Genomic DNA, 25,689 nt, shown 5'->3' with positions numbered 1-25,689 from the left:
TTGCACGATATCATCTTCAGAAATTGGCTGATCATCAGAAATTGGCTGAACATCAGTTTCACTTTCCTTCTCATCAACACTTTCCAAGAACACTACCCCTGAGGGTGTTTGCTCATCATTACTGAGCATTTGCATCTGGTTAGCGTTAGCCAATCTCATGGCATCTAAACTGGCATTAAACCATATTCCCTGCCCAGCAGGTCTAAATTCCAGTTTGTCCACCGGTTCATAAAAACTTTCAACACGTGCTTTACTATCAACAGCTATGGGGAGACTTGGGGTTCCCACCTCCACATTTTTTATCTCAATTCCTTGCATTGCTTTTTCATATGACCATGAGTCAACTTCGTATGCAGCAGTCATTGAAACATCTCCATGCACCAATTGCGTTTCACTTTCAAGTATTGTTTTCTCTGACTTGGTCGAAATATCTTCAATTTCATCTTCCGAATCTGTTTTCTTAGGTTCAGTGGTGTGTACTATATCATCTTCACAAATTTGCTGTTGAATTTCTGGAATTATTTTAACCGCTTCATGATCATATGCTTCATCTGTTTTTTCTGGAATCTCTGCCATTTCAGGTTCTGTCATTGATATATCTACTTCTGCTATTTCAACGTCTTGTGAGAAACCTTGATAATTAGCAGTGGTGGATACGTCTTCAGACCCTAATGGTGTTTCACTTTCAACTACTTTTTTTTCTGCCGTGGTAAGAGTTTCTTCAAAGACGACTTGAGAATCTGCCTCCTTTGGTATAACGATTTCTGCTATATCATCTTCAGAAAGTGGCATTTCAATGTCAGTGATTTTATCAATAGCTTCATGTTTGCGAGATACTCCTGGCGTTTCAATTATCTTTTCCTGGTCGGCTTCTTTGATTGACCTAACAACTTCAATTTTCTCAAAGTCTTCTGAGACACCTTCATATGCAGCAGCCGTTAAAACTTCTTCAGACGCAAGTTGCGTATAACCTTCAACCATTGTTTGCTCTCGCATGGTCACAGTTCCTTCAATTATTTTTTCAGAATCTGCCTCTTTTACTTCAACTATTTGCACGATATCATCTTCAGAAATTGGCTTTTCAATTTCAGTGATCTGTTCTATAGCTGCATGCTCAGCAGCCACATCTGGTGTTTTACCGATCTGTTCCAAATCAACTTCTGTGATACCTGTAGCTACAGGTACTACCTCAACGTCTTGCAAGACATCTTTGTACTGAGCAGCTGTTGAGACATCTTCCGACACTAATTGCATTTCACTTTCAAGGACAGCTTCTTCTCTTGTGGTCACAGTTGCATCACTGACCCCTTCAGAAAGGTCATCCTTTGAGTCAATAATTGCGATGATGTCATCTTCAAAAAACGGATGTTCAGTGATTTCCCCAATAGCTTCTTGTTCAAAATCTCCATCTTGTGTATCAATGATTTCTGCTATATCATCATATGTGCTTGGTTTAACCACTTCTCTTATCTCGTCGTCTTCTGAGACACCTTCATACGGAGCAGTTGTTGAAACATCTTCAGGGACCAATAGCGTTTCACTTTCAAGTACTGTTTCCTCTGGCCTAGTAAACGTTTCTTCAATGACCTCTTGCGAATCTACATCCTTTGTTTCAAGGATTTCTGTTGGTTCAGCTTCAGAAATTGGCTCTGCAATTGTAGTTATTTTATCAATAGCTTCATGTTCAGGAGTTTTTCCTGGGGTTTCAATTATATTTTCCAGGTCAGCTTCTTTGATTGACACCACAACATCTTTTTTCTCAAAGTCTCCTGAGACACCTTCATATGTAGCAGCTGTTGACACATCTTCAGACACCAATTGTGTTTCACTTTTATCTATTGTTTGCTCTTGCATGGTTACAGTTTCTTCAATTATTTGTTCAGAATCTGCCTCTTTTACTTCAACTATTTGCACGATATCATCTTCAGAAATTGGCTTTTCAATTTCAATGGTCTGTGCTATAGCTTCATGTTCAGTAGCCTCATCTGGTGTTTTACCAATCGGTTCCAAATCAGCTTCCGTGATACCTGTAGCCACAGGTACTACCTCAACGTCTTGCAAGACATCTTTGTACGGAGCAGTTGTTGAGACATCTTCCGACACTAATTGCATTTCACTTTCAAGGACAGCGTCTTCTCTTGTGGTCACAGTTGCATCACTGACCCCTTCAGAAAGGTCATCCTTTGAGTCAATAATTGCGATGATGTCATCTTCACGACACGGTTGTTCAGGTTCAGTGATTTCCCCAATAGCTTTTTGTTCAAAATCTCCATCTTGTGTATCACTGACCTCTGCTATATCATCATATGTGCTTAGTTTAACGACTTCTACTATCTCTTCGTCTTGTAAGACACCTTCATATGGAGCAGTTGTTGAAACATCTTCAGGGACCAATAGCGTTTCACTTTCAAGTACTGTTTCCTCTGGCCTAGTAAACGTTTCTTCAATGACCTCTTGCGAATCTACATCCTTTGGTTCAAGGATTTCTGTTGTTTCAGCTTCAAAAATTGGCTTTGCAATTGTAGTTATTTTATCAATAGCTTCATGTTCAGGAGCTTTTGACGGCGTTTCAATTATCTTTTCCAGGTCAGCTTCTTTGGTTGACCACGCAACTTCTATTTTCTCAAGGTCTCCTGAGACATCTTCATATGCAGAAGCTGTTGACACATCTTCAGACACCAATTGTGTTTCACTTTCAACTAATGTTTGCTCTCGCATGGTCACAGTTTCTTCAATTATTTGATCAGAATCTGTCTGTTTCACTTCAACTATTTGCACGTTATCATCTTCACAAATTGGTTTTTCAATGTCAATGATCTGTGCTATAGCCTCATGTTCAGTAGCCTGATCTGGTGTTTTACTGATCTGTTCCAAATCAGCTTCTGTGATACCTGTAGCCACAGGTGCTACCTCAACGTCTGGCAAAACATCTTTGCATGGAGCAGTTGTTGAGACATTTTCCGACTCCAATTGCATTTCACTTTCAAGGGCAGCTTCTTCTCTTGTGGTTACAGTCGCATCACTCACTTCTTCAGAAAGGTCATCCTTTGAGTCAATAATTGGCATGATGTCATCGTCACAAAACGGTTGTTCAGGTTCAGTGATTTCCCCAATCGCTTCGTGTTCAAAATCTCCATCTTGTGTATCAATGACCTCTGCTCTTTCATCATATGTGCTTGGTTTAATCACTTCTTCTATCTCGTCGTCTTGTAAGACACCTTCATATGGAGCAGTTGTTGAAACACCTTCAGGGAACAATAGCGATTCACTTTCAAGTACTGTTTCCTCTGACACAGTAAACATTTCTTCAATGACCTCTTGCGAATCTCCATCCTTTGCTTCACGGATTTCTGCTGTTTCATCTTCAGAAATTGGCTGTTCAATTGTAGTTATTTTATCAGTAGCTTCATGTTCAGGAGCTTTTGACGGCGTTTCAATTATCTTTTCCAGGTCAGCTTCTTTGGTTGACCACGCAACTTCTATTTTCTCAAGGTCTCCTGAGACATCTTCATATGCAGAAGCTGTTGACACATCTTCAGACACCAATTGTGTTTCACTTTCAACTAATGTTTGCTCTCGCATGGTCACAGTTTCTTCAATTATTTGATCAGAATCTGTCTGTTTCACTTCAACTATTTGCATGTTATCATCTTCACAAATTGGTTTTTCAATGTCAATGATCTGTGCTATAGCCTCATGTTCAGTAGCCTGATCTGGTGTTTTACTGATCTGTTCCAAATCAGCTTCTGTGATACCTGTAGCCACAGGTGCTACCTCAACGTCTGGCAAGGCATCTTTGTATGGAGCAGTTGTTGAGGCATTTTCCGACTCCAATTGCATTTCACTTTCAAGGGCAGTTTCTTCTCTTGTGGTCACAGTCGCATCACTCACTTCTTCTGAAAGGTCATCCTTTGAGTCAATAATTGGCATGATGTCATCGTCACCAAACGGTTGTTCAGGTTCAGTGATTTTTCCAATCGCTTCGTGTTCAAAATCTCCATCTTGTGTATCAATGATCTCTGCTCTTTCATCATATGTGCTTGGTTTAATCACTTCTTCTATCTCGTCGTCTTCTGAGAATCCTTCATATGGAGCAATTGTTGAAACATCTTCAGGGACCAATAGCAGTTCACTTTCAACTATTGTTTGCTCTCGCTTGGTCACGGTTTTTTCAATTTTCCGTTCAAAATCTGCCTCTTTTTCTTCAACTATTTGCACGATATCATCTTCAGAAATTGGCTGATCATCAGAAATTGGCTGAACATCAGTTTCACTTTCCTTCTCATCAACACTTTCCAAGAACACTACCCCTGAGGGTGTTTGCTCATCATTACTGAGCATTTGCATCTGGTTAGCGTTAGCCAATCTCATGGCATCTAAACTGGCATTAAACCATATTCCCTGCCCAGCAGGTCTAAATTCCAGTTTGTCCACCGGTTCATAAAAACTTTCAACACGTGCTTTACTATCAACAGCTATGGGGAGACTTGGGGTTCCCACCTCTACATTTTTTATCTCAATTCCTTGCATTGCTTTTTCATATGACCATGAGTCAACTTCGTATGCAGCAGTCATTGAAACATCTCCATGCACCAATTGCGTTTCACTTTCAAGTATTGTTTTCTCTGACTTGGTCGAAATATCTTCAATTTCATCTTCCGAATCTGTTTTCTTAGGTTCAGTGGTGTGTACTATATCATCTTCACAAATTTGCTGTTGAATTTCTGGAATTATTTTAACCGCTTCATGATCATATGCTTCATCTGTTTTTTCTGGAATCTCTGCCATTTCAGGTTCTGTCATTGATATATCTACTTCTGCTATTTCAACGTCTTGTGAGAAACCTTGATAATTAGCAGTGGTGGAAACGTCTTCAGACCCTAATGGTGTTTCACTTTCAACTACTTTTTTTTCTGCCGTGGTAAGAGTTTCTTCAAAGACGACTTGAGAATCTGCCTCCTTTGGTATAACGATTTCTGCTATATCATCTTCAGAAAGTGGCAGTTCAATGTCAGTGATTTTATCAATAGCTTCATGTTTGCGAGAAACTCCTGGCGTTTCAATGATCTTTTCCTGGTCGCCTTCTTTGATTGACCTAACAACTTCAATTTTCTCAAAGTCTTCTGAGACACCTTCATATGCAGCAGCCGTTAAAACGTCTTCAGACGCAAGTTGCATATAACCTTCAACCATTGTTTGCTCTCGCATGGTCACAGTTCCTTCAATTATTTTTTCAGAATCTGCCTCTTTTACTTCAACTATTTGCACGATATCATCTTCAGAAATTGGCTTTTCAATTTCAGTGATCTGTTCTATAGCTGCATGCTCAGCAGCCACATCTGGTGTTTTACCGATCTGTTCCAAATCAAGTTTTGTGATACCTGTAGCTACAGGTACTACCTCAACGTCTTGCAAGACATCTTTGTACTGAGCAGCTGTTGAGACATCTTCCGACACTAATTGCATTTCACTTTCAAGGACAGCTTCTTCTCTTGTGGTCACAGTTGCATCACTGACCCCTTCAGAAAGGTCATCGTTTGAGTCAATAATTGCGATGATGTCATCTTCAAAAAACGGATGTTCAGTGATTTCCCCAATAGCTTCTTGTTCAAAATCTCTATCTTGTGTATCAATGATTTCTGCTATATCATCATATGTGCTTGGTTTAACCACTTCTCTTATCTCGTCGTCTTCTGAGACACCTTCATACGGAGCAGTTGTTGAAACATCTTCAGGGACCAATAGCGTTTCACTTTCAAGTACTGTTTCCTCTGGCCTAGTAAACGTTTCTTCAATGACCTCTTGCGAATCTACATCCTTTGGTTCAAGGATTTCTGTTGTTTCAGCTTCAGAAATTGGCTTTGCAATTGTAGTTATTTTATCAATAACTTCATGTTCAGGAGTTTTTCCTGGGGTTTCAATTATATTTTCCAGGTCAGCTTTTTTGATTGACACCACAACATCTTTTTTCTCAAAGTCTCCTGAGACACCTTCATATGTAGCAGCTGTTGACACATCTTCAGACACCAATTGTGTTTCACTTTTATCTATTGTTTGATCTTGCATGGTTACAGTTTCTTCAATTATTTGTTCAGAATCTGCCTCTTTTACTTCAACTATTTGCACGATATCATCTTCAGAAATTGGCTTTTCAATTTCAATGGTCTGTGCTATAGCTTCATGTTCAGTAGCCTCATCTGGTGTTTTACCGATCGGTTCCAAATCAGCTTCCGTGATACCTGTAGCCACAGGTACTACCTCAACGTCTTGCAAGACATCTTTGTACGGAGCAGTTGTTGAGACATCTTCCGACACTAATTGCATTTCACTTTCAAGGACAGCGTCTTCTCTTGTGGTCACAGGTGCATCACTGACCCCTTCAGAAAGGTCATCCTTTGAGTCAATAATTGCGATGATGTCATCTTCACAACACGGTTGTTCAGGTTCAGTGATTTCCCCAATAGCTTTTTGTTCAAAATCTCCATCTTGTGTATCACTGACCTCTGCTATATCATCATATGTGCTTGGTTTAACCACTTCTACTATCTCTTCGTCTTGTAAGACACCTTCATATGGAGCAGTTGTTGAAACATCTTCAGGGACCAATAGCGTTTCACTTTCAAGTACTGTTTCCTCTGGCCTAGTAAACGTTTCTTCAATGACCTCTTGCGAATCTACATCCTTTGGTTCAAGGATTTCTGTTGTTTCAGCTTCAAAAAATGGCTTTGCAATTGTAGTTATTTTATCAATAGCTTCATGTTCAGGAGCTTTTGATGGCGTTTCAATTATCTTTTCCAGGTCAGCTTCTTTGGTTGACCACGCAACTTCTATTTTCTCAAGGTCTCCTGAGACACCTTCATATGCAGAAGCTGTTGACACATCTTCAGACACCAATTGTGTTTCACTTTCAACTAATGTTTTCTCTCGCATGGTTACAGTTTCTTCAATTATTTGTTCAGAATCTGCCTCTTTTACTTCAACTATTTGCACGATATCATCTTCGTAAATTGGCTTTTCAATTTCAATGGTCTGTGCTATAGCTTCATGTTCAGTAGCCTCATCTGGTGTTTTACCGATCTGTTCCAAATCAGCTTCCATGATACCTGTATCCACAGGTACTACCTCAACGTCTTGCAAGACATCTTTGTACGGAGCAGTTGTTGAGACGTCTTCCGACACTAATTGCATTTCACTTTCAAGGACAGCTTCTTCTCTTGTGGTCACAGTTGCATCACTGACCCCTTCAGAAAGGTCATCCTTTGAGTCATTAATTGCGATAATGTCATCTTCACAACACGGTTGTTCAGGTTCAGTGGTTTCCCCAATAGCTTTTTGTTCAAAATCTCCATCTTGTGTATCAATGACCTCTGCTATATCATCATATGTCCTTGGTTTAACCACTTCTTCTATCTCGTCGTCTTGTAAGACACCTTCATATGGAGCAGTTGTTGAAACACCTTCAGGGAACAATAGCGATTCATTTTCAAGTACTGTTTCCTCTGGCATAGTAAACATTTCTTCAATGACCACTTGCGAATCTCCATCCTTTGCTTCACGGATTTCTGCTGTTTCATCTTCAGAAATTGGCTGTTCAATTGTAGTTATTTTATCAATAACTTCATGTTCAGGAGCTTTTGATGGCGTTTCAATTATCTTTTCCAGGTCAGCTTCTTTGGTTGACCACGCAACTTCTATTTTCTCAAGGTCTCCTGAGACATCTTCATATGCAGAAGCTGTTGACACATCTTCAGACACCAATTGTGTTTCACTTTCAACTAATGTTTGCTCTCGCATGGTCACAGTTTCTTCAATTTTTTGATCAGAATCTGTCTGTTTCACTTCAACTATTTGCACGTTATCATCTTCACAAATTGTTTTTTCAATGTCAATGATCTGTGCTATAGCCTCATGTTCAGTAGCCTGATCTGGTGTTTTACTGATCTGTTCCAAATCAGCTTCTGTGATACCTGTAGCCACAGGTGCTACCTCAACGTCTGGCAAGACATCTTTGTATGGAGCAGTTGTTGAGACATTTTCCGACTCCAATTGCATTTCACTTTCAAGGGCAGCTTCTTCTCTTGTGGTCACAGTCGCATCACTCACTTCTTCAGAAAGGTCATCCTTTGAGTCAATAATTGGCATGATGTCATCGTCACAAAACGGTTGTTCAGGTTCAGTGATTTCCCCAATCGCTTCATGTTCAAAATCTCCATCTTGTGTATCAATGACCTCTGCTCTTTCATCATATGTGCTTGGTTTAATCACTTTTTCTATCTCGTCGTCTTGTAAGACACCTTCATATGGAGCAGTTGTTGAAACACCTTCAGGGAACAATAGCGATTCACTTTCATGTACTGTTTCCTCTGACACAGTAAACATTTCTTCAATGACCTGTTGCGAATCTCCATCCTTTGCTTCACGGATTTCTGCTGTTTCATCTTCAGAAATTGGCTGTTCAATTGTAGTTATTTTATCAGTAGCTTCATGTTCAGGAGCTTTTGATGACGTTTCAATTATCTTTTCCAGGTCAGCTTCTTTGGTTGACCACGCAACTTCTATTTTCTCAAGGTCTCCTGAGACATCTTCATATGCAGAAGCTGTTGACACATCTTCAGACACCAATTGTGTTTCACTTTCAACTAATGTTTGCTCTCGCATGGTCACAGTTTCTTCAATTATTTGATCAGAATCTGTCTGTTTCACTTCAACTATTTGCACGTTATCATCTTCACAAATTGGTTTTTCAATGTCAATGATCTGTGCTATAGCCTCATGTTCAGTAGCCTGATCTGGTGTTTTACTGATCTGTTCCAAATCAGCTTCTGTGATACCTGTAGCCACAGGTGCTAGCTCAACGTCTGGCAAGGCATCTTTGTATGGAGCAGTTGTTGAGGCATTTTCCGACTCCAATTGCATTTCACTTTCAAGGGCAGCTTCTTCTCTTGTGGTCACAGTCGCATCACTCACTTCTTCTGAAAGGTCATCCTTTGAGTCAATAATTGGCATGATGTCATCGTCACAAAACGGTTGTTCAGGTTCAGTGATTTCCCCAATCGCTTCGTGTTCAAAATCTCCTTCTTGTGTATCAATGACCTCTGCTCTTTCATCATATGTGCTTGGTTTAATAACTTCTTCTATCTCGTCGTCTTGTAAGACACCTTCATATGGAGCAGTTGTTGAAACACCTTCAGGGAACAATATTGATTCACTTTCAAGTACTGTTTCCTCTGACACAGTAAACATTTCTTCAATGACCTCTTGCGAATCTCCATCCGTTGCTTCACGGATTTCTGCTGTTTCATCTTCAGAAATTGGCTGTTCAATTGTAGTTATATTATCAGTAGCTTCATGTTCAGGAGCTTTTGATGGCTTTTCAATTATCTTTTCCAGGTCAGCTTCTTTGGTTGACCACGCAACTTCTATTTTCTCAAGGTCTCCTGAGACACCTTCATATGCAGACCCTGTTGACACATCTTCAGACACCAATTGTGTTTCACTTTCAACTAATGTTTGCTCTCGCATGGTTACAGTTCTTTCAATTATTTGTTCAGAATCTGCCTCTTTCACTTCAACTATTTGCACGATATCATCTTCATAAATTGGCTTTTCAATTTCAATGGTCTGTGCTATAGCTTCATGTTCAGAAGCCTCATCTGGTGTTTTACCGATCTGTTCCAAATCAGCTTCCGTGATACCTGTAGCCACAGGGACTACCTCAACGTGTTGCAAGACATCTTTGTACGGAGCAGTTGGTGAGACGTCTTCCGACACTAATTGCATTTCACTTTCAAGGACAGCTTCTTCTCTTGTGGTCACAGTTGCATCACTGACCCCTTCAGAAAGGTCATCCTTTGAGTCAATAATTGCGATGATGTCATCTTCACAACACGCTTGTTCAGGTTCAGTGGTTTCCCCAATAGCTTTTTGTTCAAAATCTCCATCTTGTGTATCAATGACCTCTGCTATATCATCATATGTCCTTGGTTTAACCACTTCTTCTTTCTCGTCGTCTTGTAAGACACCTTCATATGGAGCAGTTGTTGAAACACCTTCAGGGAACAATAGCGATTCATTTTCAAGTACTGTTTCCTCTGGCATAGTAAACATTTCTTCAATGACCTCTTGCGAATCTCCATCCTTTGCTTCACGGATTTCTGCTGTTTCATCTTCAGAAATTTGCTGTTCAATTGTAGTAATTTTATCAATAACTTCATGTTCAGGAGCTTTTGATGGCGTTTCAATTATCTTTTCCAGGTCAGCTTCTTTGGTTGACCACGCAACTTCTATTTTCTCAAGGTCTCCTGAGACATCTTCATATGCAGAAGCTGTTGACACATCTTCAGACACCAATTGTGTTTCACTTTCAACTAATGTTTGCTCTCGCATGGTCACAGTTTCTTCAATGACTTGATCAGAATCTGTCTGTTTCACTTCAAATATTTGCACGTTATCATCTCCACAAAATCGTTTTTCAATGTCAATGATCTGTGCTATAGCCTCATGTTCAGTAGCCTGATCTGGTGTTTTACTGATCGGTTCCAAATCAGCTTCCGTGATACCTGTAGCCACAGGTACTACCTCAACGTCTTGCAAGACATCTTTGTACGGAGCAGTTGTTGAGACATCTTCCGACACTAATTGCATTTCACTTTCAAGGACAGCGTCTTCTCTTGTGGTCACAGTTGCATCACTGACCCCTTCAGAAAGGTCATCCTTTGAGTCAATAATTGCGATGATGTCATCTTCACAACACGGTTGTTCAGGTTCAGTGATTTCCCCAATAGCTTTTTGTTCAAAATCTCCATCTTGTGTATCACTGACCTCTGCTATATCATCATATGTGCTTGGTTTAACCACTTCTACTATCTCTTCGTCTTGTAAGACACCTTCATATGGAGCAGTTGTTGAAACATCTTCAGGGACCAATAGCGTTTCACTTTCAAGTACTGTTTCCTCTGGCCTAGTAAACGTTTCTTCAATGACCTCTTGCGAATCTACATCCTTTGGTTCAAGGATTTCTGTTGTTTCAGCTTCAAAAAATGGCTTTGCAATTGTAGTTATTTTATCAATAGCTTCATGTTCAGGAGCTTTTGATGGCGTTTCAATTATCTTTTCCAGGTCAGCTTCTTTGGTTGACCACGCAACTTCTATTTTCTCAAGGTCTCCTGAGACACCTTCATATGCAGAAGCTGTTGACACATCTTCAGACACCAATTGTGTTTCACTTTCAACTAATGTTTTCTCTCGCATGGTTACAGTTTCTTCAATTATTTGTTCAGAATCTGCCTCTTTTACTTCAACTATTTGCACGATATCATCTTCGTAAATTGGCTTTTCAATTTCAATGGTCTGTGCTATAGCTTCATGTTCAGTAGCCTCATCTGGTGTTTTACCGATCTGTTCCAAATCAGCTTCCATGATACCTGTATCCACAGGTACTACCTCAACGTCTTGCAAGACATCTTTGTACGGAGCAGTTGTTGAGACGTCTTCCGACACTAATTGCATTTCACTTTCAAGGACAGCTTCTTCTCTTGTGGTCACAGTTGCATCACTGACCCCTTCAGAAAGGTCATCCTTTGAGTCATTAATTGCGATAATGTCATCTTCACAACACGGTTGTTCAGGTTCAGTGGTTTCCCCAATAGCTTTTTGTTCAAAATCTCCATCTTGTGTATCAATGACCTCTGCTATATCATCATATGTCCTTGGTTTAACCACTTCTTCTATCTCGTCGTCTTGTAAGACACCTTCATATGGAGCAGTTGTTGAAACACCTTCAGGGAACAATAGCGATTCATTTTCAAGTACTGTTTCCTCTGGCATAGTAAACATTTCTTCAATGACCACTTGCGAATCTCCATCCTTTGCTTCACGGATTTCTGCTGTTTCATCTTCAGAAATTGGCTGTTCAATTGTAGTTATTTTATCAATAACTTCATGTTCAGGAGCTTTTGATGGCGTTTCAATGATCTTTTCCAGGTCAGCTTCTTTGGTTGACCACGCAACTTCTATTTTCTCAAGGTCTCCTGAGACATCTTCATATGCAGAAGCTGTTGACACATCTTCAGACACCAATTGTGTTTCACTTTCAACTAATGTTTGCTCTCGCATGGTCACAGTTTCTTCAATTTTTTGATCAGAATCTGTCTGTTTCACTTCAACTATTTGCACGTTATCATCTTCACAAATTGTTTTTTCAATGTCAATGATCTGTGCTATAGCCTCATGTTCAGTAGCCTGATCTGGTGTTTTACTGATCTGTTCCAAATCAGCTTCTGTGATACCTGTAGCCACAGGTGCTACCTCAACGTCTGGCAAGACATCTTTGTATGGAGCAGTTGTTGAGACATTTTCCGACTCCAATTGCATTTCACTTTCAAGGGCAGCTTCTTCTCTTGTGGTCACAGTCGCATCACTCACTTCTTCAGAAAGGTCATCCTTTGAGTCAATAATTGGCATGATGTCATCGTCACAAAACGGTTGTTCAGGTTCAGTGATTTCCCCAATCGCTTCATGTTCAAAATCTCCATCTTGTGTATCAATGACCTCTGCTCTTTCATCATATGTGCTTGGTTTAATCACTTTTTCTATCTCGTCGTCTTGTAAGACACCTTCATATGGAGCAGTTGTTGAAACACCTTCAGGGAACAATAGCGATTCACTTTCATGTACTGTTTCCTCTGACACAGTAAACATTTCTTCAATGACCTGTTGCGAATCTCCATCCTTTGCTTCACGGATTTCTGCTGTTTCATCTTCAGAAATTGGCTGTTCAATTGTAGTTATTTTATCAGTAGCTTCATGTTCAGGAGCTTTTGATGACGTTTCAATTATCTTTTCCAGGTCAGCTTCTTTGGTTGACCACGCAACTTCTATTTTCTCAAGGTCTCCTGAGACATCTTCATATGCAGAAGCTGTTGACACATCTTCAGACACCAATTGTGTTTCACTTTCAACTAATGTTTGCTCTCGCATGGTCACAGTTTCTTCAATTATTTGATCAGAATCTGTCTGTTTCACTTCAACTATTTGCACGTTATCATCTTCACAAATTGGTTTTTCAATGTCAATGATCTGTGCTATAGCCTCATGTTCAGTAGCCTGATCTGGTGTTTTACTGATCTGTTCCAAATCAGCTTCTGTGATACCTGTAGCCACAGGTGCTAGCTCAACGTCTGGCAAGGCATCTTTGTATGGAGCAGTTGTTGAGGCATTTTCCGACTCCAATTGCATTTCACTTTCAAGGGCAGCTTCTTCTCTTGTGGTCACAGTCGCATCACTCACTTCTTCTGAAAGGTCATCCTTTGAGTCAATAATTGGCATGATGTCATCGTCACAAAACGGTTGTTCAGGTTCAGTGATTTCCCCAATCGCTTCGTGTTCAAAATCTCCTTCTTGTGTATCAATGACCTCTGCTCTTTCATCATATGTGCTTGGTTTAATAACTTCTTCTATCTCGTCGTCTTGTAAGACACCTTCATATGGAGCAGTTGTTGAAACACCTTCAGGGAACAATATCGATTCACTTTCAAGTACTGTTTCCTCTGACACAGTAAACATTTCTTCAATGACCTCTTGCGAATCTCCATCCGTTGCTTCACGGATTTCTGCTGTTTCATCTTCAGAAATTGGCTGTTCAATTGTAGTTATATTATCAGTAGCTTCATGTTCAGGAGCTTTTGATGGCTTTTCAATTATCTTTTCCAGGTCAGCTTCTTTGGTTGACCACGCAACTTCTATTTTCTCAAGGTCTCCTGAGACACCTTCATATGCAGACCCTGTTGACACATCTTCAGACACCAATTGTGTTTCACTTTCAACTAATGTTTGCTCTCGCATGGTTACAGTTCTTTCAATTATTTGTTCAGAATCTGCCTCTTTCACTTCAACTATTTGCACGATATCATCTTCATAAATTGGCTTTTCAATTTCAATGGTCTGTGCTATAGCTTCATGTTCAGAAGCCTCATCTGGTGTTTTACCGATCTGTTCCAAATCAGCTTCCGTGATACCTGTAGCCACAGGGACTACCTCAACGTGTTGCAAGACATCTTTGTACGGAGCAGTTGGTGAGACGTCTTCCGACACTAATTGCATTTCACTTTCAAGGACAGCTTCTTCTCTTGTGGTCACAGTTGCATCACTGACCCCTTCAGAAAGGTCATCCTTTGAGTCAATAATTGCGATGATGTCATCTTCACAACACGCTTGTTCAGGTTCAGTGGTTTCCCCAATAGCTTTTTGTTCAAAATCTCCATCTTGTGTATCAATGACCTCTGCTATATCATCATATGTCCTTGGTTTAACCACTTCTTCTTTCTCGTCGTCTTGTAAGACACCTTCATATGGAGCAGTTGTTGAAACACCTTCAGGGAACAATAGCGATTCATTTTCAAGTACTGTTTCCTCTGGCATAGTAAACATTTCTTCAATGACCTCTTGCGAATCTCCATCCTTTGCTTCACGGATTTCTGCTGTTTCATCTTCAGAAATTTGCTGTTCAATTGTAGTTATTTTATCAATAACTTCATGTTCAGGAGCTTTTGATGGCGTTTCAATTATCTTTTCCAGGTCAGCTTCTTTGGTTGACCACGCAACTTCTATTTTCTCAAGGTCTCCTGAGACATCTTCATATGCAGAAGCTGTTGACACATCTTCAGACACCAATTGTGTTTCACTTTCAACTAATGTTTGCTCTCGCATGGTCACAGTTTCTTCAATGACTTGATCAGAATCTGTCTGTTTCACTTCAACTATTTGCACGTTATCATCTCCACAAAATCGTTTTTCAATGTCAATGATCTGTGCTATAGCCTCATGTTCAGTAGCCTGATCTGGTGTTTTACTGATCTGTTCCAAATCAGCTTCTGTGATACCTGTAGCCACAGGTGCTACCTCAACGTCCGGCAAGACATCTTTATATGGAGCAGTTGTTGAGACATTTTCCGACTCCAATTGCATTTCACTTTCAAGGGCAGCTTCTTCTCTTGTGGTCACAGTCGCATCACTCACTTCTTCAGAAAGGTCATCCTTTGAGTCAATAATTGGCATGATGTCATCGTCACAAAACGGTTGTTCAGGTTGAGTGATTTCCCCAATCGCTTCGTGTTCAAAATCTCCATCTTGTGTATCAATGACCTCTGCTCTTTCATCATATGTGCTTGGTTTAATCACTTCTTCTATCTCGTCGTCTTGTAAGACACCTTCATATGGAGCAGTTGTTGAAACACCTTCAGGGAACAATAGCGATTCACTTTCAAGTACTGCTTCCTCTGATACAGTAAACATTTCTTCAATGACCTGTTGCGAATCTCCATCCTTTGCTTCACGGATTTCTGCTGTTTCATCTTCAGAAATTGGCTGGTCAATTGTAGTTATTTTATCAGTACCTTCATGTTCAGGAGCTTTTGATGGCGTTTCAATTATCTTTTCCAGGTCAGCTTCTTTGGTTGACCACGCAACTTCTATTTTCTCAAGGTCTCCTGAGACACCTTCATATGCAGACGCTGTTGACACATCTTCAGACACCAATTGTGTTTCACTTTCAACTAATGTTTGCTCTCGCATGGTTACAGTTTCTTCAATTATTTGTTCAGAATCTGCCTCTTTCAATTCAACTATTTGCACGATATCATCCTCATAAATTGGCTTTTCAATTTCAATGGTCTGTGCTATAGCTTCATGTTCAGAAGCCTCTTCTGGTGTTTTACCGATCTGTTCCAAATCAGCTTCCATGATACCTGTAGCCACAGGTACTACCTCAACGTCTTGCAAGACATCTTTGTACGGAGCAGTTGGTGAGACGTCTTCCGACACTAATTGCATTTCACTTTCACGGACAGCTTCTTCTCTTGTGGTCACAGTTGCATCACTGACCCCTTCAGAAAGGTCATCCTTTGAGTCATTAATTGCGATGATGTCATCGTCACAAAACGGTTGTTCATGTTCAGTGATTTCCCCAATCGCTTCGTGTTCAAAATCTCCATCTTGTGTATCAATGATCTCTGCTCTTTCATCATATGTGCTTGGTTTAATCACTTCTTCTATCTCGTCGTCTTCTGAGAATCCTTCATAAAGAGCAATTGTTGAAACATCTTCAGGGACCAATAGCAGTTCACTTTCAACTATTGTTTGCTCTCGCTTGGTCACAGTTTTTTCAATTTTCCTTTCAAAATCTGCCTCTTTTTCTTCAACTATTTGCACGATATCATCTTCAGAAATTGGCTGATCATCAGAAATTGGCTGAACATCAGTTTCACTTTCCTTCTCATCAACACTTTCCAGGAACACTACCCCTGAGGGTGTTTGCTCATCATTACTGAGCATTTGCATCTGGTTAGCGTTAGCCAATCTCATGGCATCTAAACTGGCATTAAACCATATTCCCTGCCCAGCAGGTCTAAATTCCAGTTTTTCCACCGGTTCATAAAAACTTTCAACACGTGCTTTACTATCAACAGCTATGGGGAGACTTGGGGTTCCCACCTCCACATTTTTTATCTCAATTCCTTGCATTGCTTTTTCATATGACCATGAGTCAACTTCGTATTCAGCAGTCATTGAAACATCTCCATGCACCAATTGCGTTTCACTTTCAAGTATTATTTTCTCTGACTTGGTCGAAATATCTTCAATTTCATCTTCCGAATCTGTTTTCTTAGGTTCAGTGGTGTGTACTATATCATCTTCACAAATTTGCTGTTGAATTTCTGGAATTATCTTAACCGCTTCATTATCATATGCTTTATCTGTTTTTTCTGCAATCTCTGCCATTTCAGGTTCTGTCATTGATATATCTACTTCTGCTATTTCAACGTCTTGTGAGAAACCTTGATAATTAGCAGTGGTGGAAACGTCTTCAGACCCTAATGGTGTTTCACTTTCAACTACTTTTTTTTCTGCCGTGGTAAGAGTTTCTTCAAAGACGACTTGAGAATCTGCCTCCTTTGGTATAACGATTTCTGCTATATCATCTTCAGAAAGTGGCATTTCAATGTCAGTGATTTTATCAATAGCTTCATGTTTGCGAGAAACTCCTGGCGTTTCAATGATCTTTTCCTGGTCGCCTTCTTTGATTGACCTAACAACTTCAATTTTCTCAAAGTCTTCTGAGACACCTTCATATGCAGCAGCCGTTAAAACTTCTTCAGACGCAAGTTGCGTATAACCTTCAACCATTGTTTGCTCTTGCATGGTCACAGTTCCTTCAATTGTTTGTTCAGAATCTGCCTCTTTTACTTCAACTATTTGCACGATATCATCTTCAGAAATTGGCTTTTCAATTTCAGTGATCTGTTCTATAGCTGCATGCTCAGCAGCCACATCTGGTGTTTTACCGATCTGTTCCAAATCAACTTCTGTGATACCTGTAGCTACAGGTACTACCTCAACGTCTTGCAAGACATCTTTGTACTGAGCAGCTGTTGAGACATCTTCCGACACTAATTGCATTTCACTTTCAAGGACAGCTTCTTTTCTTGTGGTCACAGTTGCATCACTGACCCCTTCAGAAAGGTCATCGTTTGAGTCAATAATTGCGATGATGTCATCTTCAAATAACGGATGTTCAGGTTCAGTGATTTCCCCAATAGCTTCTTGTTCAAAATCTCCATCTTGTGTATCAATGATTTCTGCTAAATCATCATATGTGCTTGGTTTAACCACTTCTCTTATCTCGTCGTCTTCTGAGACACCTTCATACGGAGCAGTTGTAGAAACATCTTCAGGGACCAATAGCGTTTCACTTTCAAGTACTGTTTCCTCTGGCCTAGTAAACGTTTCTTCAATGACCTCTTGCGAATCTACATCCTTTGCTTCAAGGATTTCTGTTGTGTCAGCTACAGAAATTGGCTTTGCAATTGTAGTTATTTTATCAATAGCTTCATGTTCAGGAGCTTTTGATGGCGTTACAATAATCTTTTCCAGGTCAGCTTCTTTGGTTGACCATGCAACTTCTATTTTCTCAAGGTCTCCTGAGACACCTTCATATGCAGAAGCTGTTGGCACATCTTCAGACACCAATTGTGTTTCACTTTCAACTAATGTTTGCTCTCGCATGGTTACAGTTTCTTCAATTATTTGTTCAGAATCTGCCTCTTTCACTTCAACTATTTGCACGATATCATCTTCATGAATTGGCTTTTCAATGTCAATGGTCTGTGCTATAGCTTCATGTTCAGTTGCCTCATCTGGTGTTTTACCGATCTGTTCCAAATCAGCTTCCATGATACCTGTAGCCACAGGTACTACCTCAACGTCTTGCAAGACATCTTTGTACGGAGCAGTTGTTGAGACGTCTTCCGACACGAATTGCATTTCACTTTCTAGGACAGCTTCTTCTCTTGTGGTCACAGTTGCATCACTGACCCCTTCAGAAAGGTCATCCTTTGAGTCAATAATTGCGATGATGTCATCTTCACAACACGGTTGTTCAGGTTCAGTGGTTTCCCCAATAGCTTTTTGTTCAAAATCTCCATCTTGTGTATCAATGACCTCTGCTATATCATCATATGTGCTTGGTTTAACCACTTCTACTATCTCTTCGTCTTGTAAGACACCTTCATATGGGGCAGTTGTTGAAACACCTTCAGGGAACAATAGCGATTCACTTTCAAGTACTGTTTCCTCTGGCACAGTAAACGTTTCTTCAATGACCTCTTGCAAATCTCCATCCTTTGGTTCACGGATTTCTGCTGTTTCGTCTTCAGAAATTGGCTGTTCAATTGTAGTTATTTTATCAATATCTTCATGTTCAGGAGCTTTTGATGGCGTTTCAATTATCTTTTCCAAGTCAGCTTCTTTGGTTGACCACGCAACTTCTATTTTCTCAAGGTCTCCTGAGACACCTTCATATGCAGAAGCTGTTGACACATCTTCAGACACCAATTGTGTTTCACTTTCAACTAATGTTTGCTCTCGCATGGTTACAGTTTCTTCAATTATTTGTTCAGAATCTGCCTCTTTCACTTCAACTATTTGCACGATATCATCTTCATGAATTGGCTTTTCAATTTCAATGGTCTGTGCTATAACTTCATTTTCAGTAGCCTCATCTGATGTTTTACCGATCTGTTCCAAATCAGCTTCCATGATACCTGTAGCCACAGGTACTACCTCAACGTCTTGCAAGACAGCTTTGTACGGAGCAGTTGTTGAGACGTCTTCCGACACGAATTGCATTTCACTTTCTAGGACAGCTTCTTCTCTTGTGGTCACAGTTGCATCACTGACCCCTTCAGAAAGGTCATCCTTTGAGTCAATAATTGTGATGATGTCATCTTCACAACACGGTTGTTCAGGTTCAGTGGTTTCCCCAATAGCTTTTTGTTCAAAATCTCCATCTTGTGTATCAATGACCTCTGCTATATCATCATATGTGCTTGGTTTAACCACTTCTACTATCTCTTCGTCTTGTAAGACACCTTCATATGGAGCAGTTGTTGAAACACCTTCAGGGAACAATAGCGATTCACTTTCAAGTGCTGTTTCCTCTGGCATAGTAAACGTTTCTTCAATGACCTCTTGCAAATCTCCATCCTTTCGTTCACGAATTTCTGCTGTTTCATCTTCAGAAATTGGCTTTTCAATTGTAGTTATTTTATCAATAGCTTCATGTTCAGGAGCTTTTGATGGCGTTTCAATTATCTTTTCCAGGTCAGCTTCTTTGGTTGACCACGCAACTTCTATTTTCTCAAGATCTCCTGAGACAACTTCATATGCAGAAGCTGTTGACACATCTTCAGACACCAATTGTGTTTCACTTTCAACTAATGTTTTCTCTCGCATGGTCACAGTTTCTTCAATTATTTGTTCAGAATCTGCCTCTTTCACTTCAACTATTTGCACGATATCATCTTCATAAATTGGCTTTTCAATTTCAATGGTCTGTGCTATAGCTTCATGTTCAGTAGCCTCATCTGGTGTTTTACCGATCTGTTCCAAATCAGCTTCCATGATACCTGTAGCCACAGGTACTACCTCAACGTCTTGCAAGACATCTTTGTACGGAGCAGTTGTTGAGACGTCTTCCGAAACGAATTGCATTTCACTTTCTCGGACAGCTTCTTCTCTTGTGATCACAGTTGCATCACTGACCCCTTCAGAAAGGTCATCCTTTGAGTCAATAATTGCGATGATGTCATCTTCACAACATGGTTGTTCAGGTTCAGTGGTTTCCCCAATAGCTTTTTGTTCAAAATATCCATCTTGTGTATCAATGACCTCTGCTATATCATCATATGTGCTTGGTTTAACCACTTCTACTATCTCTTCGTCTTGTAAGACACCTTCATATGGAGCAGTTGTTGAAACACCTTCAGGAAACAATAGCGATTCACTTTCAAGTGCTGTTTCCTCTGGCATAGTAAACGTTTCTTCAATGACCTCTTGCAAATCTCCAACCTTTGGTTCACGGATTTCTGCTGTTTCATCTTCAGAAATTGGCTGTTCAATTGTAGTTATTTTATCAATAGCTTCATGTTCAGGAGCTTTTGATGGCGTTTCAATTATCTTTTCCAGGTCAGCTTCTTTGGTTGACCACACAACTTCTATTTTCTCAAGGTCTCCTGAGACACCTTCATATGCAGAAGCTGTTGACACATCTTCAGACACCAATTGTGTTTCACTTTCAACTAATGTTTGCTCTCGCATGGTTACAGTTTCTTCAATTATTTGTTCAGAATCTGCCTCTTTCACTTCAACTATTTGCACGATATCATCTTCATAAATTGGCTTTTCAATTTCAATGGTCTGTGCTATAGCTTCATGTTCAGTAGCCTCATCTGGTGTTTTACCGATCTGTTCCAAATCAGCTTCTGTGATACCTGTAGCCACAGGTGCTACCTCAACGTCTGGCAAGACATCTTTGTATGGAGCAGTTGTTGAGACATTTTCTGACTCCAATTGCATTTCACTTTCAAGGGCAGCTTCTTCTCTTGTGGTCACAGTCGCATCACTCACTTCTTCAGAAAGGTCATCCTTTGAGTCAATAATTGGCATGATGTCATCGTCACAAAACGGTTGTTCAGGTTCAGTGATTTCCCCAATCGCTTCGTGTTCAAAATCTCCATCTTGTCTATCAATGATCTCTGCTCTTTCATCATATGTGCTTGGTTTAATCACTTCTTCTATCTCGTCGTCTTCTGAGAAGCCTTCATATGGAGCAATTGTTGAAACATCTTCAGGGACCAAAAGCAGTTCACTTTCAACTATTGTTTGCTTTTGCTTGGTCACAGTTTTTTCAATTTTCTGTTCAAATTCTGCCTCTTTTTCTTCAACTATTTGCACGATATCATCTTCAGAAATTGGCTGATCATCAGAAATTGGCTGAACATCAGTTTCACTTTCCTTCTCATCAACACTTTCCAAGAACACTACCCCTGAGGGTGTTTGCTCATCATTACTGAGCATTTGCATCTGGTTAGCGTTAGCCAATCTCATGGCATCTAAACTGGCATTAAACCATATTCCCTGCCCAGCAGGTCTAAATTCCAGTTTTTCCACCGGTTCATAAAAACTTTCAACACGTGCTTTACTATCAACAGCTATGGGGAGACTTGGGGTTCCCACCTCCACATTTTTTATCTCAATTCCTTGCATTACTTTTTCATATGACCATGAGTCAACTTCGTATGCAGCAGTCATTGAAACATCTCCATGCACCAATTGCGTTTCACTTTCAAGTATTGTTTTCTCTGACTTGGTCGAAATATCTTCAATTTCATCTTCAGAATCTGTTTTCTTAGGTTCAGTGGTGTGTACTATATCATCTTCACAACTTTGCTGTTGAATTTCTGGAATTATTTTAACCGCTTCATGATCATATGCTTCATCTGTTTTTTCTGGAATCTCTGCCAGTTCAGGTTCTGTCATTGATGTATCTACTTCTACTATTACAACGTCTTGTGAGAAACCTTGATAATTAGCAGTGGTGGAAACGTCTTCAGACCCTATTGGTGTTTCACTCTCAACTACTTTTTTTTCTGCCATGGTAAGAGTTTCTTCAAAGACGACTTGAGAATCTGCCTCCTTTGGTATAACTATTTCTGCTATATCATCTTCAGAAAGTGTCATTTCAATGTCAGTGATTTTATCAATAGCTTCATGTTTGCGAGATACTCCTGGCGTTTCAATGATCTTTTCCTGGTCGCCTTCTTTGATTGACCTAACAACTTCAATTTTCTCAAAGTCTTCTGAGACACCTTCATATGCAGCAGCCGTTAAAACTTCTTCAGACGCAAGTTGCGTATAACCTTCAACCATTGTTTGCTCTCGCATGGTCACAGTTCCTTCAATTGTTTGTTCAGAATCTGCCTCTTTTACTTCAACTATTTGCACGATATCATCTTCAGAAATTGGCTTTTCAACTTCAGTGATCTGTTCTATAGCTGCATGCTCAGCAGCCACATCTGGTGTTTTACCGATCTGTTCCAAATCAACTTTTGTGATACCTGTAGCTACAGGTACTACCTCAACGTCTTGCAAGACATCTTTGTACTGAGCAGCTGTTGAGACATCTTCCGACACTAATTGCATTTCACTTTCAAGGACAGCTTCTTCTCTTGTGGTCACAGTTGCATCACTGACCCCTTCAGAAAGGTCATCGTTTGAGTCAATAATTGCGATGATGTCATCTTCAAAAAACGGATGTTCAGTGATTTCCCCAATAGCTTCTTGTTCAAAATCTCCGTCTTGTGTATCAATGATTTCTGCTATATCATCATATGTGCTTGGTTTAACCACTTTTCTTATCTCGTCGTCTTCTGAGACACCTTCATACGGAGCAGTTGTTGAAACATCTTCAGTGACCAATAGCGTTTCACTTTCAAGTACTGTTTCCTCTGGCCTAGTAAACGTTTCTTCAATGACCTCTTGCGAATCTACATCCTTTGGTTCAAGGATTTCTGTTGTTTCAGCTTCAGAAATTGGCTTTGCAATTGTAGTTATTTTATCAATAGCTTCATGTTCAGGAGTTTTTCCTGGGGTTTCAATTATATTTTCCAGGTCAGCTTCTTTGATTGACACCACAACATCTTTTTTCTCAAAGTCTCCTGAGACACCTTCATGTGTAGCAGCTGTTGACACATCTTCAGACACCAATTGTGTTTCACTTTCATCTATTGTTTGCTCTTGCATGGTTACAGTTTCTTCAATTATTTGTTCAGAATCTGCCTCTTTTACTTCAACTATTTGCACGATATCATCTTCAGAAATTGGCTTTTCAATTTCAATGGTCTGTGCTATAGCTTCATGTTCAGTAGCCTCATCTGGTGTTTTACCGATCGGTTCCAAATCAGCTTCCGTGATACCTGTAGCCACAGGTACTACCTCAACGTCTTGCAAGACATCTTTGTACGGAGCAGTTGTTGAGACATCTTCCGACACTAATTGCATTTCACTTTCAAGGACAGCGTCTTCTCTTGTGGTCACAGTTGCATCACTGACCCCTTCAGAAAGGTCATCCTTTGAGTCAATAATTGCGATGATGTCATCTTCACAACACGGTTGTTCAGGTTCAGTGATTTCCCCAATAGCTTTTTGTTCAAAATCTCCATCTTGTGTATCACTGACCTCTGCTATATCATCATATGTGCTTGGTTTAACCACTTCTCTTATCTCGTCGTCTTCTGAGACACCTTCATACGGAGCAGTTGTTGAAAGATCTTCAGGGACCAATAGCGTTTCACTTTCAAGTACTGTTTCCTCTGGCCTAGTAAACGTTTCTTCAATGATCTCTTGCGAATCTACATCCTTTGGTTCAAGGATTTCTGTTGTTTCAGCTTCAGAAATTGGCTTTGCAATTGTAGTTATTTTATCAATAGCTTCATGTTCAGGAGTTTTTCCTGGGGTTTCAATTATATTTTCCAGGTCAGCTTCTTTGATTGACACCACAACATCTTTTTTCTCAAAGTCTCCTGAGACACCTTCATGTGTAGCAGCTGTTGACACATCTTCAGACACCAATTGTGTTTCACTTTCATCTATTGTTTGCTCTTGCATGGTTACAGTTTCTTCAATTATTTGTTCAGAATCTGCCTCTTTTACTTCAACTATTTGCACGATATCATCTTCAGAAATTGGCTTTTCAATTTCAATGGTCTGTGCTATAGCTTCATGTTCAGTAGCCTCATCTGGTGTTTTACCGATCGGTTCCAAATCAGCTTCCGTGATACCTGTAGCCACAGGTACTACCTCAACGTCTTGCAAGACATCTTTGTACGGAGCAGTTGTTGAGACATCTTCCGACACTAATTGCATTTCACTTTCAAGGACAGCGTCTTCTCTTGTGGTCACAGTTGCATCACTGACCCCTTCAGAAAGGTCATCCTTTGAGTCAATAATTGCGATGATGTCATCTTCACAACACGGTTGTTCAGGTTCAGTGATTTCCCCAATAGCTTTTTGTTCAAAATCTCCATCTTGTGTATCACTGACCTCTGCTATATCATCATATGTGCTTGGTTTAACCACTTCTACTATCTCTTCGTCTTGTAAGACACCTTCATATGGAGCAGTTGTTGAAACATCTTCAGGGACCAATAGCGTTTCACTTTCAAGTACTGTTTCCTCTGGCCTAGTAAACGTTTCTTCAATGACCTCTTGCGAATCTACATCCTTTGGTTCAAGGATATCTGTTGTTTCAGCTTCAAAAATTGGCTTTGCAATTGTAGTTATTTTATCAATAGCTTCATGTTCAGGAGCTGTTGATGGCGTTTCAATTATCTTTTCCAGGTCAGCTTCTTTGGTTGACCACGCAACTTCTATTTTCTCAAGGTCTCCTGAGACACCTTCATATGCAGAAGCTGTTGACACATCTTCAGACACAAATTGTGTTTCACTTTCAACTAATGTTTGCTCTCGCATGGTTATAGTTTTTTCAATTATTTGTTCAGAATCTGCCTCTTTAACTTCAACTATTTGCACGATATCATCTTCGTAAATTGGCTTTTCAATTTCAATGGTCTGTGCTATAGCTTCATGTGCATTAGCCTCATCTGGTGTTTTACCGATCTGTTCCAAATCAGCTTCCATGATACCTGTATCCACAGGTACTACCTCAACGTCTTGCAAGACATATTTGTACGGAGCAGTTGTTGAGACGTCTTCCGACACTAATTGCATTTCACTTTCAAGGACAGCTTCTTCTCTTGTGGTCACAGTTGCATCACTGACCCCTTCAGAAAGGTCATCCTTTGAGTCAATAATTGCGATAATGTCATCTTCACAACACGGTTGTTCAGATTCAGTGGTTTCCCCAATAGCTTTTTGTTCAAAATCTCCATCTTGTGTATCAATGACCTCTGCTCTTTCATCATATGTGCTTGGTTTAATCACTTCTTCTATCTCGTCGTCTTGTAAGACACCTTCATATGGAGCAGTTGTTGAAACACCTTCAGGGAACAATAGCGATTCACTTTCAAGTACTGTTTCCTCTGACACAGTAAACATTTCTTCAATGACCTCTTGCGAATCTCCATCCCTTGCTTCACGGATTTCTGCTGTTTCATCTTCAGAAATTGGCTGTTCAATTGTAGTTATTTTATCAGTAGCTTCATGTTCAGGAGCTTTTGACGGCGTTTCAATTATCTTTTCCAGGTCAGCTTCTTTGGTTGACCACGCAACTTCTATTTTCTCAAGGTCTCCTGAGACATCTTCATATGCAGAAGCTGTTGACACATCTTCAGACAC

The 25,689-nt window shown here is 40.1% G+C and overlaps 2 protein-coding genes across 4 annotated transcripts in view; both read right to left on the bottom strand.

The window, feature by feature from the left end:
• DUT (deoxyuridine triphosphatase) overlaps positions 1–25,689 on the bottom strand; it is a 272,920-nt gene that overhangs the window by 91,828 nt on the left and 155,403 nt on the right. The window lies entirely within an intron of this gene.
• LOC142905699 (uncharacterized) overlaps positions 1–25,689 on the bottom strand; it is a 64,839-nt gene extending 39,150 nt beyond the window's left edge. For 2 of the 3 annotated variants that reach the window (XM_076052698.1, XM_076052697.1), the window contains exon 1: positions 1–25,688. This exon is cut by the window's left edge. In XM_076052698.1, the coding sequence (XP_075908813.1) occupies positions 1–25,449 (25,449 nt within the window). In that variant the 5' untranslated portion in view covers positions 25,450–25,688. The other variant, XM_076052699.1, reaches the window with a different exon arrangement.

This window comes from Petromyzon marinus, chromosome 57 (genome assembly GCF_048934315.1).
Source record: "Petromyzon marinus isolate PM22_M1 ecotype Great Lakes invasive population chromosome 57, UKy_Petmar_22M1.pri1.0, whole genome shotgun sequence".
NCBI lineage: Eukaryota > Metazoa > Chordata > Hyperoartia > Petromyzontiformes > Petromyzontidae > Petromyzon > Petromyzon marinus.
The sequence above is the reverse complement of the archived record's forward strand: the minus strand, read 5'-3'. Positions and strand labels throughout refer to the sequence as shown.